This window comes from Saccopteryx bilineata, chromosome 7, assembly GCF_036850765.1.
Source record: "Saccopteryx bilineata isolate mSacBil1 chromosome 7, mSacBil1_pri_phased_curated, whole genome shotgun sequence".
NCBI classification, from domain to species: Eukaryota; Metazoa; Chordata; class Mammalia; order Chiroptera; family Emballonuridae; genus Saccopteryx; species Saccopteryx bilineata.
The window spans coordinates 90,994,832-91,014,928 of NC_089496.1; the positions used below are offsets into that span (position 1 = coordinate 90,994,832).

The window sequence follows — 20,097 nt, forward strand, 5'->3', positions numbered from 1 at the left end:
GGGGCTCAGTATTCCCTTTGATCAGGTGTGGATGTTTTGAAGGAGAGCATTGCCTCTTTTCTCAGAATATAACATCTCCTAAGAGTGAAGGTAGGGCCTGACCAGGCGGTGATGCAATGGATCGAGCATTGGACTGGGACGCAGAGGAGCCAGGTTCGAGACCCCAAGGTCGCCGGCTTGAGCACAGGCTCATCTGGTTTGAGCACAGTTCACCAGCTTGAGCTTAAGGTTGCTGGCTTGAGCCTAAGGTCACTGGCTTGAGCAGGGGGTCACTCGGTCTGCTGTAGCCCCCCGGTCATGGCACATATGAGAAAACAATCAATGAACAACTAGGTTGCCACAATGAAGAATTGATGCTGCTCATCTCTCTCCCTTCCGGTCTGTTCGTAACTGTTTCTCTCTCTGTCTCTCTCTCTGACTCTGTGACACACACAAAAAAAAGAAAGTGAAGGTAGGCAGAGGAGGTGAAGTAGGAGGGTTAGTGTGAAGATTGGAGGATGTGTCATGGCCAGTCTAGCTACCAAGCCACAGGAAGAGCCATTCCTATTTTGGCCCCACCAGTAATCAGGAGACAAGTTAAGAAAAGGAGGAAAACAGTGATTCTCAAACTTGACTGTGCATCAGAATCTCCTGTAGAGTCTGATCAGACAGCTGACCAGGCCAGGCCCCAGCTCAGTGTCTCATTCACAGGGCTTGGGGGAGGGGGGGTGCTTGAGAATTTGCATTTTGCCTGACCTGTGGTGGCACAGTGGATAAAGTGTTGACCTGAAATGCTGAGGTCACAAGTTCAAAACCTTGGGCTTGCCTGGTCAGGGCACATACGAGAAGCAACTACTATGAGTTGATGCTTCCCTCTCCTCCCCTTCTCTCTCTCTCTCTCTTTTTCTCTATCTCCTCTTTCTAAAATCAATAAATAAAAAAATCTGCATTTCTAACAAGTTCCAGCTGCTGCTGTTAGTCTGCACAGAGAATCATGGCAGTAGTGGAGAATTGTGGCAGACGGGAGTGCTGGGCATTTCATCTGCCCTTTCTGGCATATTCCTTGACGAAGTGCCACTAGCTCCTTTGCAGGAAGCCGTCTTTGGTCTCCACAGTAGAGGGTGGCCAGGATCCCAAGACCTTCTCAGAAATCCATCCTGGAATGCTGCTCGTTGGTTTTGTGAAGAGCATCAAGGACTACGGTGTGTTCGTCCAGTTCCCCTCAGGTCTTAGTGGACTGGCCCCCAAAGCTGTAAGTTCAGCTCTGTGCACAAGGGCCCCGGGTCATAGAACCTGAGGGTCAGTGGGAAGAAACAAGCTATGTTAATCCCTTGAAAGGTTTTCAGGGTTGTGACATACAGACTCCTGGCTGAAGGAGCGGAGCAGAGAGCGTCTTCGCTCCTGTGCCCGGCTGTGTCTCCTAGAGGCGGGCTACCTTTCCACCTCACACTGTAGTGTTGGGTAGACAGGCAGTGGCCCTGAGATGTTAGTCTCCAGTGTAAGGATACGGGACTCTTTTATACTCTCAGCATGTTAGACATGGAATTGATTTTCCTGAGCAGCTGAGTATAAGTGTTACAACCTCGTGGGGTGTGGGGGATGTTATGATACCAGAATACTCTTGAAATCACCCCCTACCCCACCCCTGTCAATCACCATGTCTTTGAATTCTAAACTTTTCAAACTAGAAAACAATCCTAGCGATACTGTGGTTGAACCTCCCATGCCTGCAGAAGGAACTGAGACCTGAGCTGGGAGGAGCTTACGGGACTCACAGTGTAACACAGTGGGGAGCAAATGGCTCGGAGCTCATTCCTGCCACTGACAATTCATGAGTGGTTCTTCCCTTCCATAGATTGTCTCCCCGGTATTTTTTCTGGGTACATCTCATTTGCATCCCCTGCCAGAACAATATAAAAAATGGGACCGGAGGGGAGGACCCCAGAAACATGCGTAGCGTGGGGCAATGGGTTACCACTTGGTGTTAGAGACATGGACAGCTTGGTGTCCCCTGACTTGCCAGTGGTGTGCCTTGACTGGATGCCCTCTGCAAGGCTGGGGTGGGCAGCCAGGGCCTCCCCGCCTTTTTGTGGAGGTGAACTAGAGCTGTACTGAGGACTGGGGGGGACTTCCAAGTCCTCTCCCCCCTCCCCACCTCTCAAATCCCTTTCTGGGCACATTAAGTGGGTTATCTTAATAGAGACCTTTTCCTTTTTTTACTATTTCTGCCATTCTTTTTAGATCATGAGTGACAAATTTGTGACCTCCACAAGTGACCACTTTGTCGAGGGGCAGACGGTAGCTGCAAAGGTGACCAACGTGGACGAGGAGAAGCAGCGGATGCTGCTGTCTCTGCGGCTGTCGGACTGCAGTCTGGGGGACCTGCCCACCACCAGCCTCCTCCTCCTGAGCCAGTGCCTGGAGGAGCGGCAGGGCGTGCGCAGCCTCATGAGCACCAGAGGTGAGTGCAGGAGGGCAGACAGTGAGGGTCCAGTGGGGAGCGTGCATTGTAAGTTACATCTATCTCTTTCCCTGAGTAGTTGGGTTGCCCAGATACTGCAAAAATGGGAGTATGACTTACCTAAAGTGCCCAAATTTAGGGTAAAAAGTATACAAATCAATTAGGGTACAGCTGAGAAAATGTTTATAAGATGGACACACTTCCACCCACCTTCAGATAAAGATCGTCACCAGCCTCCCAGAAGTCTTCTGTGGTCCTGCCTAATCCAGAGTCAGAATTTCCCTTAGTTCTGTGACCTCAGGTTTGCATTTGTTGTAAATCCATTCACCTCTTCACTGTTTGAAAAGGTATAGTAGATGATAAAATGGAACAGGGACCGGCCCTGGCCAGTTGGCTCAGCGGTAGAGCGTCAGACTGGCGTGCGGGGGACCCGGGTTCTATTCCCGGCCAGGGCACGTAGGAGAAGCGCCCATCTGCTTCTCCACCCCTCCCCCTCTCCTTCCTCTCTGTCTCTCTCTTCCCCTCCCGCAGCTGAAGCTCCATTGGAGCAAAGATGGCCCGGGCACTGGGGATGGCTCCTTGGCCTCTGCCCCAGGCGCTGGAGTGGCTCTGGTCGCAGCAGAGCGACGCCCCGGAGGGGCAGAGCATCGCCCCTGGTGGGCGTGCCGGGTAGATCCCGGTCCTGCGCATGCGGGAGTCTGTCTGACTGTCTCTCCCCGTTTCCAGCTTCAGAAAAATACAAAACAAAACCAAAACAAAACAAAAAACAGAACAGGGACCTGCTAGAAGGCTTCATGAGAGGTTCATATTCTGACCCTCCTAAGCTTTGTACCATAATGTAGGGTTGTTGGAGCCCTAATGGGATTTGAGAATAAGAAGCTTGAGAGGATAGATTCCAAACGGAAAGAATAAAAATTCAGAAAACAAAGGAAAGCTTGTGTTTCTGGTATTTGTTGTCTATATTCGTGCATTATCAGGTAGGGTTAGTAAGAGGCATAGGTATCTCTCTGTGGTAGGACTTCTCATGAGTATGGATATTTTCCCAAAAGTGATTTTACCTTCACAGTGGTTCCAACGCTCCACTGTCCTCTGCATGGTAGCACATTTCCAGAGGAAAAAACATGGTAAAAAGGTGGTTTCTTCTTGCTAATTCCTATTTCCTTTGGGTCTCTGGTAGACTCTGTGTTGTTCCAGACACTGGCTGAGATGATTCCAGGGATGATCCTTGACCTAGAGGTGCAGGAGGTATTGGAAGATGGCTCTGTGGTGTTCAGTGAGGGCCCGGTGCCTGGCCTGGTCCTGAGAGCCAGCAAATATCATCGGGCAGGTGAGTGCTTTCGTCTTGCTCACCACGGTTGGTGAGGGAAACCTTTTGCCCATTGCTTTCTCTCCTGGATGCAGAATTTTCAAATATATAGAGTAGATGAGCTGATTCAGTAGAAACCTTTAGTATGCCTATCTTGTGTGAATGCAATCTGGACAACTGATAGTTTTCTAAGGAAGGTTTAGATATGAACCCTTCTACTGTTATAATTGGGTAAATCTAGGTTTTTATATATCAGGTTGCATAAATTAAGCTATACCTGAGCTTCAGTCCTGGGAGCCTGACTCTTGGTTTCCTTAGCCCATACGGACCCAGGACATGTATCCTCTTTTTGTGCCTTAGGGCCTTCAGGGCTCCGGGAGAGATGCTCTCTCTCTTCCCCTGCTCCAGGGAGGGAGGTGACCAGGTCGTGTTTGGTTCTGCACTGCAGGGCAGGAGGTGGCATCTGGGCAGAAAAAGAAGGTTGTGATCTTAAACGTTGACATGCTGAAGTTGGAAGTGCATGTCTCCCTTTGCCGCAGTCTGGTGAATCGGAAAGATAAAAAGGTAAGCTTACTGATGACTTTCCTTTTCACGGTGGTAAGGCCGTTATTCAGTGATATCCCACATACTCTGCTCAGGGGTTCTCGTATAAATGCTTGGTGATAGGGTGACCTGATGCCTGGGTTTACCTGCATCAGTCCCAGCTTTTACCTCTCATCCTGGGGTAGTTAATGGCACTGACTTTCACTCTGGTTCGGATGATAAATGTTGCGGTCACCCTGTGTTAAGGGCCAAACAGGTTGTGTGAGTGAGGGCCAGGCAGGTTATAGGGTGTGGTGGCAGTGAGGTTCTGCCCGCCTGCAGAGTGCACATCTCGCCCGCCAAGGGACAGAGGCCGTTCGTTTCTGTCTCACTGTTGTGTGTGTGTGTGGGGGGGGGACAGCACATCTGGATTGCTAAGTCTTTGCTTTTTAAGAAAAGGTAGAATTTGGATTTTTCTTTTAAAGAAAAATGGGAAAGTTGAAAACCTTTTTTTTAAAATATTTTATTGATTTTTAGAGAGAGAGGAGTGAGAGAGAGAGAGAAAGAGAAAGAGAAAGAGAAAGGGGGAGGAGCAGGAAGCATCAACTCCCATATGTGCCTTGACCAGGCAAGTGCAAGGTTTCAAACCGGCAACCTCAGTGTTCCAGGTTGACGCTTTGTCCCACTGCACCACCACAGGTCAGGCTGAAAACGATTTTTATTTTTATTTTTTTACAGAGGCAGAGATAGACAGGGACAGACAGACAGGAACAGAGAGAGATGAGAAGCATCAATCATCAGTTTCTCGTTGCGCATTGCGACTTCTTAGTTGTTCATTGATTGCTTTCTTACATGTGCCTTGACCGCGGGCCTTCAGCAGACGGAGTAACCCCCTGCTGGAGCCAGCGACCTTGGGTCCAAGCTGGTGAGCTGTTTGCTCAAGCCAGATGAGCCCACGCTCAAACTAGCGACCTCGGGGTCTCGAACCTGGGTCCTTCTGCATCCCAGTCCGACGCTCTATCCACTGCGCCACCACCTGGTCAGGCTGAAAACCATTTTTAAAAAGCATCATATGACCCAAACAAAACATGTCTGTGGGTGGTTCTGACCTCCAGGCTGCTCATTGACACCCTTTCCTGAACACTGTTGTGTGAGAGAAGAATGGGCTCAAAGGAAATCTCTAAATTAGTAGTATTTTTCTTTGGATGACATGTATATTGGTCATTGTCTAAAGTACTTATTAAGCACCCAGTTGCATGGGAGTATGGTACAGAGAATTACATATGCATAATCCTTAACGTCTAGTTGCTTATAATTTTAAGACAAAGAGAAATAGAAAACAATGCTAACCCCTCACGAAGTGTTCGAGCAGGTTTTTATTTCATTATCAAGTGAAGCTGGTGCATATCAGGGCGTGAGCACAGTTTGGATTTGGGGAAAGGGAGACTAAGTGACTTGCACATGTAGTAGTCAGCTCTCAGTACTGGCCCTGTTGAGTGGAAATAAATCAGTTGTGGGGGGAGCTGGAGGACTAAGGCAGGAGCCAGAGTGTCCTAAAGCTGGAGAACCGTTAGAGGTCCCCTGGCTGATGTTACTAGTTCTAGGGTAGGACCTAGGACTCTGAGTTCAAAACAAAACAAAAGCTAACGCCAGGTGCTTCAGATGTGGTACCCTGAGTTTAGTCAAGTCACTCACTGAACAGGAGGGCAAGCAAGGTTGAGAAAGTGAGAGCTAGTCTGTTACAACCCAGACTAGCCTCGGGTCCCCTGGGCTCCACAGGGTTTCCCCAGCTCCACCCGCTGTCTAGAGCCCCGTGGGTGATGAGTGAGCCCCTGTGCCCTGTAGGAAGCGAGCATGGTGTTTCCTCTGTTTTCCAGTTGAAGAAAGGCAGCGAACACCAGGCAATTGTGCAGCACTTGGAGGAGTCCTTTGCTGTCGCCTCCTTGGTAGAGACTGGCCAGCTGGCAGCTTTCTCCCTGAACTCGCATCTCAATGACACCTTCCGCTTTGACTCGGAGAAGTTGCAGGTGGGACAGGGTGTCTCCTTAACCCTCAAGACCACGGAGCCAGGAGTGACTGGTCTTCTTTTGGCTGTTGAGGGGCCAGTTGCTAAGAGGACCCTGAGACAGACCCGGAAGGACTCTGAGACAGTTGACGAGGATGATGAAGGGAGTCCGGCACTGGCAGTAGGGACTTCAAAGAAGCACACCTTCTCCATTGGGGACATGGTCACAGGGACTGTCAAGTCTGTTAAGCCCACCCATGTGGTTGTGACCCTGGAAAATGGCATCATTGGCTGTATCCATGCCTCCCACATTCTAGATGATGTTCCAGTGGGCACATCTCCTACTGCCACACTGAAAGTCGGGAAGACAGTCACTGCCCGAGTGATTGGTGGGCGAGACATGAAGACATTCAAGTATGGAGGCTTTGGGGGACGGGCGGCTTTGAGGGGGGATTGTTGTAATTGTAGGAGAAAGAATGGGAACTGAGAAAGGTTTCAAAAAGTTGCAGATAAGTCAGATTTCTTTTTTTAGTTAAAAACATTCATAAAGAATCCTATATGTTTTTATTTTAATGGTATAGTGCAGTGGTAGTCAACCTGGTCCCTACCGCCCACTAGTGGGCGTTCCAGCTTTCATGGTGGGTGGTAGCGGAGCAACCAAAGTATAAATAGAAAGATAGATTTAACTATAGTAAGTTTTATAAAGATCGATTCTGCTAAACTTAGCGAAAATCCGACATAAAGTACTTGGTAAGTAATTATTATTATATGCTTGAACTTGTTGTAACTCTGCTTTATAATTTTTTTTTTCTTTATAAATTTTATAAAGCAAAGTTACTTCCCTACTTTATAAATGACCATTACTGTGGAACTGGTGGGCGGTTAGAAAATTTTACTACTAACAGATACAAAAGTGGGCAGTAGGTATAAAAAGGTTGACTACCTCTGGTCTAGTGTATAGTAGTTAAGAGCATCGGTTTAGAGGCAGACCTAGTTCCAGATTTGCCATTTAAGGTTATGTGACCATGAAGTAAATAGTTACTTAACTCTCTGAGTTTTATTTTCCTAATTTGTAAAGTGGAGTAATGGTAGTGACTACCTTGTGGGGACGTTGTGCAGACTGAGAGGACTAGTGTGTAATGTGCGACAGGCTGCCTGTCATGTAGCTGTTGCTCAGTTTATACATCAGTAGTTACCATATAATTCATCCTGCTCTGCACAGCTTACTTATATCTTATTCTCATTTACTGTAATTCCTGTTAAAATATGCTATTTTAACAGAAATCCTTGCTTTAATAAAAAGAAAGAAAAAGACTTCAAAGTCTAGCCAATAATTTACATATTAATAGTAACTTAACTGTGGGATCTTTAATAAGTCATTTATTCTCTATAGACCTCAATTTTTGAATTTTTAGAATGAAGGGGTTAGAGTATGTAGTATATAAGGAAAATTTTCAGGGTTTCATATGACAGTCCTGTCAGATCAGCTGAATCAGCTCCTGAACGTGTACCGCAGAGGCAGAGTGGGAACCCCAGGCCTGACGTCACCAGGGGCGGTGTGGCAGTGCAGCAGGGGGTTTTAAACTCGATTTGGTGGGGAAAGAACCTGATTTCTAGACTGTGGTGTTCCAGAGAAAAAGAGAAATGATTTGACCTCGTTTGTATCCCCAGGTTTCTCCCAATAAGTCATCCCAGGTTTGTTCGAACCATCCCGGAGCTGAGTGTGCGGCCAAGGTGAGGGGCGCTCCAGTCATGTGGTCTCGTGGCAAGAGCTCTGGACTTCGGAGGCCAGAACTGAGTTCTAGTCGCGATTTTACCAGTGTTGTGACTTACTTTGCTTGTCTGTCCAGGCTGACTTATTTCTCTAGTAGGGATATTTGGCTCTCAGCTGGCTAGTTTGCAGGAGTATATGAAAATTAATGTAGCCCTGGCCAGATAGCTCAGTTGGTTAGAGCATTGTCCTCATGTGCAGAGGTTGTCGATTTGATTTCTGGTCGTTAGGGCACATACAGGAACAGATTGATGTTTCTGTCCGTCTGTCTCTCCCTTCTTCTGTCTCTAAAATTAATAAATAAATAAAAAAGAAAATTAATTAAAAGCTGTGTTCAGGGCCTAAGTATCGTTTTAAGGCTTGATCGCAGTTCTGTTTGTTGGCATGCAACAAAAAGAAATAATTTTGCTCTCAACCCAGTTCCCTAAATAAGAGCACGTAGCCAAGAGTACGTGTTCTTAGAGTGTAGGCTACGGCTCGGTGACTGGCATTTTAGGTCATGACCTAGTGGATTCTACAGAGGAATGTTCTAGGAGGAATTCTGGGTGGTAGAAAAGTAAGTAACAGTTTCATGTAGTGGTGGGTCCAGTTTGTCTGGGATCATTTTTTCAGAGGATCTTAAGCATTTTGATCCACGGGCCTACCTTTTTCTGCTTCCTCCATTAAAACAAACAAAACACACAGAAAAACACTTGCTGGGCCATCAGTGAGTGAAGGTCGGTGCGTGACTGAGAGTGTCTCTGCAGAGTCAGCCCAGGCTCCATCCACATTTAGGTTTTCTGTGCCTAGAGTTATTATGGAAGGACCTCGTAAGGTACTTTCAAGGGGGTAAGGTTTGGTCCGTGTCCTGAAGGTACCAGAATGGAAGTGGAATGTTTCTGAGAAGGCTCATTTCTGAGATTAGGAAATATTCCTGGAATGTTAAGTTCCAAATGCTAACAACACTCTTGCAGCCTCAAAGTAAGCCCTTTAGTTCTGAAACAATGAGATGTGGTGGACCACACATTCATGTTTAATTTCTGGTTTCTTTAGTTTTGTAGTGTTTGATTGTGTCCCCCTCCAGTCTTGTTGTGGGGGGGGGGGAGACCTCATCGTATTAATCATTTTATAATGCAGCATCTTTATACCCCTGAGTCATGATGTCTTGTTTAATTAAGGGTTTCAGTCAGGTTTATTCAAGCTAAGGATAGATGCCTTAAATTAATGAAGACTGTAAGGGAAAACCTACTGCGATCCTGAGTGTCTCTTAACCGTCTCACTAGCTAACACTGCTGCTGTTGGTCTACTCCAGTCTCGGGAGACTGGTATGAACCGCAGGGGTGGTACTTGGCTGTCGCAGCGTGGGCAAGTCAGGAAATCAGTGCACCTGTGGAGTAGGTGAGAGATGGTAGTTAGAATAACAGAAAGATGGACAGATGTACTCGAGCACATCTTCCACCTCCTCCTGCACCTATTTTTTATAGTTACTTATTTTAATCAAGGCCCCCAAGAAACATAGTATAAATGTAATAGTAGAATTATGGCCATATTTCTCTAATCCTTGTGTTTTAAGTACAAATTTTGAAGTCAGGAGGAGAACATTTATTTAATTGAAAGTGTTGACTTATTGAGGCATACAGTCATATTTTCAGTCCACAGTTCTAATGGAGAACTCATGCACAAAAAGAATGCTGTCTGTGGTAGAGCAGGCTGGGTTCAGGGTTATTGGGGTCACTCAAGGTAAGGCGCTTCCTCCCAGTTACTCTTTGTAGGGGCAGGAAGTAATTGGGTCTTCTAATGTATCTCTGGGATTCCTGCTGGTCAGGGAGCTTTCTCCTAGCATTAATTCAATTAGGCCAACCCTTCTCTTTTTTTGCAGTTATTATTGAGAGAGGCAGTTGTAAATCATTTTGGAAAAAGGAAAAGGGTAACACATGCCTATTGTGTATGTGTGTGTTTTGGGCTTAACAGATACCTATTTCCTCACTATTCTGATGGCTCAAACTCTTAGATTAAGGTGTCAGCAGGGTTTGTTGGTCTGAGGCCTCTCGCTTCAAATTGTGGAAGGCAGTCTCCTTCCTTTGTGTTCACATGGTCTTTCCTTATATCTGTGTCTGTCTTCATCTCCTTTTCTGTTTTATTGTGATAAAAATACGTTTTACAAATTTAGCAGTTTTTAAGTGTGTATTAACAGAATTGTCAACTATATTCATTGTTGTATAACAGATCTTTCGAACTTTGTCATCTTGCATGGCCAAGACTCTGTACCTATTGATCAACTGTTTCTCCCTCCCCATCTGCCTCTGGCAGCCATCATTCTCCTTACTGTTTCTTTGACTAGTGTAGATGCCTGGTGTAAGTGGGGTCATGCACAGCCCTTCTGTGACCAGTGGGGCCAGTTTCACTTAGCATAACCTTCTCCAGGTGCAATCATGTTGTAGCATAAGGATTTCCTTCTCTTTAAGGCTGGATAATATTCCATGTTATGTCTATACCACGTTTATCCATTCATCCATTGATGGGCATTCAGGTTGCTTCCATATCTTGGCTGCTTGCTGTGAATAGTGCTGTGAATATGAGTGCACAGATACCTCTTTGAGATCCTATTGTCCTCTTTTTAATATACATTTTTACTGACTTATAGTTGACCAACATCATTATATTAGTTTCTGGTGTACAGCATAGTGATTTGATATTTTTACACATACGACACGATCACAATATAAGTCCAGTTACCATCTGTAGTCATACCAAGGTGTTATAATACTATTGACTACATTCCCGATGCTGTACATTACATTGAAATCCTCTTTTCAGTACTTCTGGATGTCTGCCTGAAGCAGGAGTGCTGGGTCGTATGCTGGTTATATTTGTAATTTTTTGAGGAACCTCCATACTGTTTTCTATAGCAGTGGCACTGTTTTACAGGCCTGTTAGCAGTATCCAAGGGAAGGTTCCCTTTTTACCATATCCTCACCAACACTCTTCTTTTTTTTTTCAAATTTTCTGTGTTTGATAATGGCCATCCTTACAAATGTGAGGTGATACTTCACTGTGGTTCTGATTTGCATTTCCCTGAGGATTAGTGGTGTTGAGGACCTATTCATATGCTTATTGGCCACTTCTGTATCTTCTTTGAGGAAATGTCTATTCAAGTCCTGTTTTTTAACCAGGTTATTTGTATTGTTACTGAATGTAGCCTAAGCTCTGATAAAGGCACTAGGCATGTTGGATTAAGGCCTACTTTAATGACCTCACTTTAACTTAGTTCCCTCATTAAATTCCCTGTCTCCGTATATAGTCACATTCTGAGTTACTGGGTGTTAGTACTTCAACATATGAAGTTGGAAGGGTGGGAGGGAGACACAGTTCAGCCCATAACACGCATTCCAATGTCAGCTGTTGAGTGAATGCATTTTTTTTTTCATCCTAACTACGGAGACATTAGCTGGGCTGGGTTAGAGGGTTGGGAGTTCTGTGACTCTTTAAAGTAATTTGTGACTGATAACTTTCAGACTACATCCTTCTGTTGCTTTTCTAAGAAATAGAGTCAAGGAAGTGATAATGGCAAGGTAGCATAGGGGGCAGAGCCCTAGAGTTTTGAGTCAGAGCCCTGGCTCAATAGTGTAGAATGAGTTTAATAATATCTACCCTGCCTAATTCATACATAAGAGTGTTGTCACATTCTGTGAAAGATTATTTGTGAAAGCAGTTCTAACTGTAAAGCAATAGCTACAGTATTATGAAGGAATTAACATAATTTTGTTTCTTGAAATTATAAAGGTTATTGTAGCTACCTACCTTATAGCTTGTTCATACCTAGGTAAGTGAATGGAAAAGAGCTGTCATGCCGGAGTTGTGAACCTTCCCCTTTAGGGAGAGGAATGGGGGTGTGTAGGGTATGTATGAGTTGGGGAGTCCTATATAATCTGTCCATGGCCCTTGGGACAGAGGGGGGTTTTAAGCCAGAGGCTTATCCAGAGTTTGGTTTACTCTCACCATTGCCTTCCTGCAAACAGTGAGCTGGAGAAGGATGGCCACACTGCTCTCGACACTCACTCTGTTAGCCCTTTGGAGAAGATTAAACATTACCAGGCTGGTCAGACCGTGACTTGCTTCTTTAAGAAGGTGAGTGATACATGTCTTGCAATGAGATGCCATCCTTTCCTCAGAAGGAAAGGAGAAGCTGGAGACAAGGGCCCTTAGCACTGGGCTTTGATTCTGTGTTTGCTGCCATGATGGTTTGGGGAGACAATATAAGGCCTCACTCCTAGAAAGCTTTCTGGTCTGATCAAAGAGCTAGATTTATAGTTTACGAAACAGCTAGCAAGCAATTCACAATTCAACATGTTTATAGATTAATTATACAGCATGGGGAGAAAAAGACATGATAGAACAAAATTTAAAATAAATGCCGTACTGGATTTTAGATTCTTGCCTTTCGTAGAGTTCAGATGCAGTGCAAAACCATATTGGGTGCCAGACTGTGTCTTCTAACTCCAAGTGGAACGGGAGTTCAGAAAAGGGAAGAGATCAGTGAGAATTATGCTAGTTGGCCTGGGCTTGATCTTGAAGAATAACTCCTTCATTGCTGTCAGATTTTTCTTCCATAAGCATCTGTCTGACCATGTCACTGCTGCTTGGTTCCTTTAATTTCCTGCTGTCTATAGGTGTGTAGAAACCCAGATGCCTTAGAGAGGTATTTAATGTTCTTTATAATCTAATCACAAGTCTGGTGTACCAGTCATACTGAAAACCTCCTCTGTTATCTTCTTTTGATCTGTGCCTGGAGTGTCCTCTCTTCCTATTGCCTACAAACATTCAGGGTTCAGCACAGATAATCCCCCCTTATTACTAATTCTTCTATATTTTCCCATAGCATATTGTATTTCCTCCATATTGCTGCTGCTCTAGCTATTTGCATATTCACTTGACTTATTCGATGTAGACTGTCATCTCCTTGAAGGCAGGGCCTGGCTTTTATTTATCACTATCGTGCCATGAGCATAATGGCTGCTTGATAGATAGATTTTCTGTTAAATTTACTTAAAAATTAGGATGTGTGTTTAGGGTAGGAGGCTGTGTAAACAGTGAAAGGTCAACATCTAAATTGACAGAGATAAGATGTTGGTCCCTGCAGCCGATTAACAGTCACTGGGCACAGCTGAGCTTGGTGGAGGCTGCATGGGTCAGGGGATTGGCCCGACTGGCCCTGCCACTTGAGAGCCTCTCTAAGGTCTATTTTGCCTCCTAAATAGTTAAGCACCAAAAGAAATGCACTTCCGGCTGGGCTAGCAAAGGCTCTGAGCTAGACCCTGAGTGAAGCCTGTGAGAAGTGGAAGTTGGGCAAGAGCATTAGGATGTAGAGGTGGATTCCTGTCCCTTGGAAAAATATAGGATTAGGGTCCTTTTTCTCCTGTGAATTTAGAAGAGGCTGTGTTTTTTTTGTTGTTGTTGTTTTTTGTTTTTTGTTTTTTTTTACAGAAACAGAGAGAGAGTCAGAGAGAGGGATAGACAGGGACAGACAGACAGGAACAGAGAGATGAGAAGCATCAATCATTAGTTTTTTGTTGTGCATTGGGACACATTAGTTGTTCATTGATTGCTTTCTCATATGTGCCTTGACCGCGGTGCCTTCAGCAGACCGAGTAACCCCTTGCTCGAGCCAGTGACCTTGGGTCCAAGCTGGTGAGCTTATCTCAAACCAGATGAGCCCACACTCAAGCTGGCATCCTTGGGGTCTCGAACCTGGGTCCTCTGCATCCCAGTCCGCGCTCTATCCACTGCGCCACCTCCTGGTCAGGCAAGAGGCTGTGTTTTAATGAAGAGAAAAGAAGAAATGCTCGTCTCTCATTCTATTTCTCCTGGTTTTTTGTTTTTTTTCCCTCAGTACAATGTGATTAAGAAATGGCTTGAGGTGGAGATGGCTCCAGACATCCGGGGAAGAATTCCCCTGTTGCTCACTTCTCTTAGCTTCAAGGTCAGTGTGCTCGAGGTCCCTGGAGAGGAGAGCCAGGCTCCCTGAGCACGGCTCCACGTCTGCTGTGTGTCAGGGCTGGTTGGGAGATACTTGCTATAGAGATTTAAATGCTACGCGGTTTGGATAAATGATAGACCTTTCTTTAAACATCAGAGGAGTTTTCTTGTCCTTCCAGGTTCTGAAACATCCAGATAAGAAGTTCCAGATTGGCCAGGCCCTGAAGGCCACTGTGGTTGGCCCAACTTCCTCCAAGGCCTTCTTGTGTCTGTCACTCATAGGTGTGATGAATTGGTCCCCGGTCTGGAAGGGAGAGGGTGGAAAGGAGTTGGAAGTGGTCTTCGGCTATTGCCCAGATCAAAGGGTGCCTTCAGTATTTTTGTGTGTGTGTGTGTGTGTGTGTGTGTGTATTTTTCTGAAGCTGGAAACGGGGAGAGACAGTCAGACAGACTCCTGCATGCGCCCGACCGGGATCCACCCGGCACGCCCACCAGGGGCGAGGCTCTGCCCACCAGGGGGCAACGCTCTGCCCCTTGGGGCGTCACTCTGCCACGACCAGAGCCACTCTAGCGCCTGGGGCAGAGGCCAAGGAGCCATCTCCAGCGCCTGGGCCATCTTTGCTCCAATGGAGCCTTGGCTGCGGGAGGGGAAGAGAGAGACAGAGAGGAAGGAGGGGGTGGGGGTGGAGAAGCAAATGGGCGCTTCTCCTGTGTGCCCTGGCCGGGAATCGAACCCGGGTCCCCCACACGCCAGGCCGACGCTCTACCGCTGAGCCAACCGGCCAGGGCCTGCCTTCAGTATTTGAGTCGTCAGAAAGACTTGTGTGCTTGGTGCTTTCTTGGAACCCTTTTCCTCTTGGAGCTTTATTCCTTGGCCTGCGTCACCTTTACCTACACACTTGATTTTTGTACGTCTCAGAAAGGGTTGTCCACCACATGGCCCTGGATACTTGACTGCATGGCATGATACTCTGGGTCTTCATGATTATTCTGGTCCATTCAGTGTAGATACCCCAAGTCTGGGCAGCTCCCACCCTCCGCAGCCTGTGTCGGTCAGCATTCCAGCTTCTTTCTCGGCTCACTTACTCTTCCCTGAATCAGGTTCTTCTCCTACCAGGTCCTCACAGGCTTGAAAAGGGGGAAGTGGCCATGGGCCGAGTGGTGAAGGTGACTCCCAGGAAGGGGCTGACGGTTTCCTTCCCCTCTGGGAGGATTGGAACAGTCAGTGTATTTCATGTGAGTGACTCCTACTCAGAGACGCCCCTGGAAGACTTCACTCCCCAGCAGATTGTCAGGTAGGTACTGTTTTCTTTATCTTTTCAGCTACTTGTGGGATTATGGGGTTTTTTTTCCCTTTTAATTTTAGAGGTAATACAGGATTATGTATCAGAAAGAAAAGTAGTATAGAAGATGAAAACATCTATGATTTCTCATTTTCTCTACAACTTTTGGCCATTATACACTTTGTTTTCTATCTTTCAAGACTTTAATACATCCCTGGCAGGGTAGCTCAGTTGGTTAGAGTGTTGTCCCAATATACCAAGGTTATGGCTGCAGGCCTGGTCAGGACACATACAAGAGTCAGCCAATGAATACATAAGTAAGTGAGACATGCAACAACAAATCAGTGGTTCTCTCTTTCCCTCCCCCCTTCCGTTCTCTCAAATCAACAAATATAAACTTTTTTAAAAGGGCTTTAACACATATGGGTATAATTTACCTTTCTAGAATAGAATTTTGTTTTATGTTCTGCAACTTCTTTTTTCTCATAGCAGTTTATCATGGATCTTTTTCTTTTCCCATGCTAATATATCTAAATCAACCTTGTTCTTTCACCTTACTTTTAGCATTTTTTTAGTATTGTTATGTGCCTTTTTAAATGACAATTTATTCAAAAAGTTTCCTGCTGGTGGACAATGATGTTGGAGTGTGTATCTTTGCGCATGTGTTCCGATGCTGGTATAAGTATATCTGTGAAATACATCCCTAGAAGTAAAATGGCCAAATGATGTTATACTTACTGCCAAATTGCGCTTTAAAGAGACTGTGTTAATTGGTATCCCTATTGATACTAAATATGATTGTTCATTTCTCACACCTCTATCAACATTTAATATTTGTTTTATTTTTAGGGAGAGAGAGAGGGACAGACTGACAGGAAGGGAGAGAGATGAGAGGCATCAACATATAGTTGCATCACTTTAGTTGTTCATGGATTGCTTTCTCATATGTTCCTTGACTGGAGGGGCCACAGCTGAGCCAGTGACCCCTTGCTTGAGCCAGTAACCTTGGGCTTCAAGCCAGCGTCCCTGCACTCAAGCTGGTGAGCCCGCGCTCAAGCTGGCGACCTCTGGGTTTTGAACCTGGGTCCTCAGCATCCCAGGTTGACGCTTTATCCATTATACCATCCGCTGGTCAGGCTCAACACTTAATTTTTAATCTTAGACATTGAATAGAAAAAAATTGATCTCCCATTTAATTTACACTTCTTATGTTTGCGTGGTGATTTTTCATATTTATTGGCTGTCTGTATTTGTTCTGTGCTTCTCTTGTCCATGTCGTGTGCTTGTTTTCATACTGAAACATTCATCCTTTTAATAAAAAAAAAAAAAACCAGAAAACACCGATGTGTAGGTGCTCTCTGTAAAAGAATAGTAACTCTTTGCTGTTAAGGGTTGATTTATTTATGAACCTCTTACATGCACAAGAAATAACCCCCGAGTCTTAAAACCATTTTATAGCCTGAGTAAACTAGCATTGCAGAGGCAGATTTCAGCTTGAGACAGTGAAGACTTTCCTGAGGACAGAGTAAGCTAACAGCAGGGTGGACGCCTTCAAGAGGCAGAGACTGAAGTGGTAACTTACTGTTTCCCATCTCAAGCGTCCCTGCCACCAGCACCTGCCTGGATGCCCAGCCACCAATCAGAGCTAAACAGCACAAAACACACAGGGCCTGGGCGGAGGAGCAAAGCAGTCGGAGAGAAATCCAGGGTCATCTCTGCTTTTTGTCTTTTGAGCCTTACAAAATGCAGGTGTGAGTTTTGATAAAATATTTATTTTAAATAGATCTATTTATAGCCCAACCTAAACAGGTTCATTTAGTAATGTTTCGTTATAATTCCTTTCTCCATCAGAGGTGGGTAATAAATTAGGCGACCCCTGCAGGACTTTTCCTGCCTTGGGGGTTATGATGCCGTGTTGTAGAAGGCTGATGCCTGTTGTGAGGAAGATTTGGGCTGGGCTGTTTCTGAGACCCTTGCTAGTGCTAAGAGTCTACACTTTGTGACTTTGGGCTACTAATTGCCATTTTAGATGAAATAAGTTTGGAAACCCAACCAGAGAGCAAACCCTGCTTACCTCCTGGAAGTCTCCTGAGCTCGGACCTCACTGCTCAGCTGCCTTGAGTCCGCAGTAGTACCTAGTCGTCCCCTGGTCACTGTGTCTCGTGGTTACTGTCTCACTGAGATCACAGGCTCCCAGGACCTGTTGCGGGCTGGTCTTATTTCCTAAAGACTGCGTGACTCTACGTCTGCCAGAGGGCTTTTGTTTTCCCATTTTCTTCTCCCAGCACCTATTGAGTAAAGGAGCAGGTAGCGTTAATTTTTACCTAACAGACTAGTAAACTGAGGCTCAGAGAAGTGATGGGACTTGTCCCGAGTCCCTCAGCAGGTTTGCAACAGAATGAAGGGCAGAGAGAGCCCAGGTCTCACGTCTCTTTCTCTTGCCTGTTGGTCAGCCATGCGGAGAGGAAACTGAGGCCCTTGGCTGTCTCCTGAGAGGCTGAAATGTCAGTATTTCCTTTTTTGCTCCCATGCAGGTGTTATGTCCTTTCTGCTGCAAGTGATGTGTTGACTTTGTCACTCCGATCATCCAGGTAGGTGTCTGTGTCCCCGGGACAAGAGTGGGAGAACCCACGTAGGTCTGAGGAAAGGCTCCGTGGGTCTGACACAGCCTTTGGCCTTTCCACCTTTCTTCTCTGCTTGTCACCTTATACATGACCCCGTTTATATCCAGAAAAGCTGAGGACATTTGGATTTCTGGAAGAACCTGTCTGCTAGGCTCTTGTTCCCCAGGGAAAGGTTCAGGCATCCAAATGTGGGCAGATGGTAGCCCTATTCCACATTCCACAGCAGGGGTGAGAGTGTCGTGAAGTGGATTGGCTCAAGGTCTGCTTGGTCCATGGTTAGAAATGGATGTTGATAGGGTCAGGGCTTTAGGTTTGAGGCTTGGTCAGCCTCTCCCTGTTTTTGCATAGACAACTCAAAGACAGTGTCCCCGGTGACACGGCTTCAGGACAGCGTAGGGCTGCGCTCTGTACCAGCAATTTTCAACTGCTGTGCCACAGGAATTTTTAAAACATGTGATAACGGACTATTAAGTCAGGCACTGACCTCTTTTTCCCTTAAATTGTCAAATAAAAAAATGATAACTGCCAATACAACAATAGCCGTCCAGTGTGAATGAAGCAAAATTATACGTTTTTTTTGCCAGATCAGCAAATAATATATTTTGGTGTGCTGCAGAATTTTGGTAATTGGTTTATGTGTGCCATGAGATGAAAAAAGTTGCAAATCACTGCTCTGTATCTTACTGGCAAGTCCAGAGTCATGTTCTTGCATATAAAGTTTGTATCCCAGTGGGTGGGGGAAGGGTGTAAAGAGGGATGGGTATAAGGTGACGGAAAATGATTTGATTTTGGGTGATGGATATACAATATAAATGCTATAGTAATGTTTACCTGAGACCTATATACTCTTATTGATCAATGTCACCCTGTTAAAGTTAATTTTCTAAATAAGAAAAAAAAAGTTTGTATCCCAAGTGGACTGGAGGGGAAGTGGGGGGAGGGGGATCAGAGTTGTTTACATGTAAGCCTTTTATTCCTTTAGGACAAACCCAGAGACGAAAAGCAAAATCCCAGATCCTGAGATTAACTCCATCCAGGACGTTCAGGAAGGGCAGCTCCTGAGGGGCTATGTGGAGTCTGTCCAGTCACAGGGTGTGCTCCTAGGGTGAGTGGGGGGAGCCTGGGGACGTGGGCCAGCCTGGGTCCCTGCGGGCCTGCCCGAGGCCGCTGTCCTCAGTCACCTTCTCTGAAGGGACTGTGAAGGAAGGAGGGTGTCAGTTTCCACCAGTTTTTTCACTTCCAACTTGTTTTTGCTTTAAAAAAAAGTTTTGAATTACCCTTATTTGGTGTTTTGGACAAAGAATATGGCCTGTCCATTTTCAGTTTTAAATATGTTTGGATTTTGACTTAGCTTGTGATTGTGGTTTGTAAGTGTTATGTGAAGTCCTGGAATATTCACAACCATCGGATGTTATAGCCTCCCTGCTATTCTGTTTCTTCACCTTTGTCTTTCTAGCAGCTTGTGAGTTACACGTTGTGATGCTCTGGGGTGGGGTGAAATTGTCCTGCAGTCACATTTCCATTGTGCTTGACAATTTCTCCAGTTTACAAAGCAAGCCCTCTTTATACTTTTGAATGCCAGGAGCTTATGTCTGTTGTAAATCCTGCTCACAACTTGGATCCCCGGGAAGGTGGAAACAATGGGCTTGACTGGGACTCTGTTGTTGTACTTGTGACCAAAGGCGGCCCCCCTCTGTCTTCTGTCAGCCTTGGCCCCTCAGTTGTGGGTTTGGCCCGGCACCCACATGTCTCCCAGTACAAGACGTCCAAGAAAGCCCTTTATAACAGCCACCTCCCCGAAGGGAAGCTGCTCACAGCCAAGGTCCTAAGGTGGGTGCCTTCTTCCCTCTTCGCCCCCTCCGCCCCTTTCTCCGGGAGCCCAGGGAGGGGATTTAGAGGTAAACTTGAATAGAACGGCCTGAGTAGTGGCGAGTGTGAGTGTTCTGATGAATGAAGCCCCTTTGTTTGGAATCTTCAACCTCAGATCTTAAAAGCAGGTGTGGAGACACTTGTTGTTGGGGACAAAGTAGAGGAACATCACAGCTTCCCCCTGTGTTTCACTACTAAGCCTGGGGAATGTGCAGTCATTTCTAAGCACACTGAAGGATTCCAGGGTGGGTGGGGCGGGGCCCAGGAAACGGTGGGTCCACGAGAGGAAGGCCTGGCCTGCCTGCTGTGTCCCTTTGCTGTA

General features: G+C 45.9%; 1 protein-coding gene across 3 annotated transcripts in view; it reads left to right on the forward strand.

Annotated features, from left to right (window-relative positions):
* PDCD11 (programmed cell death 11) overlaps positions 1–20,097 on the forward strand; it is a 47,296-nt gene that overhangs the window by 20,743 nt on the left and 6,456 nt on the right. For all 3 annotated transcript variants that reach the window (XR_010726530.1, XM_066238437.1, XM_066238438.1), the window contains exons 16-28: positions 1,061–1,231; positions 2,221–2,440; positions 3,618–3,767; positions 4,195–4,310; positions 6,146–6,687; positions 7,945–8,007; positions 12,043–12,151; positions 13,914–14,003; positions 14,179–14,281; positions 15,117–15,294; positions 17,817–17,873; positions 18,889–19,011; positions 19,614–19,736. Coding sequence is in view for 2 of the 3 variants with exons in the window: in XM_066238437.1 (XP_066094534.1) it covers positions 1,061–1,231; positions 2,221–2,440; positions 3,618–3,767; positions 4,195–4,310; positions 6,146–6,687; positions 7,945–8,007; positions 12,043–12,151; positions 13,914–14,003; positions 14,179–14,281; positions 15,117–15,294; positions 17,817–17,873; positions 18,889–19,011; positions 19,614–19,736 (2,045 nt within the window). In the remaining variant the exon portion in view is untranslated. The remainder of the gene's footprint in view (positions 1–1,060; positions 1,232–2,220; positions 2,441–3,617; positions 3,768–4,194; positions 4,311–6,145; positions 6,688–7,944; positions 8,008–12,042; positions 12,152–13,913; positions 14,004–14,178; positions 14,282–15,116; positions 15,295–17,816; positions 17,874–18,888; positions 19,012–19,613; positions 19,737–20,097) is intronic.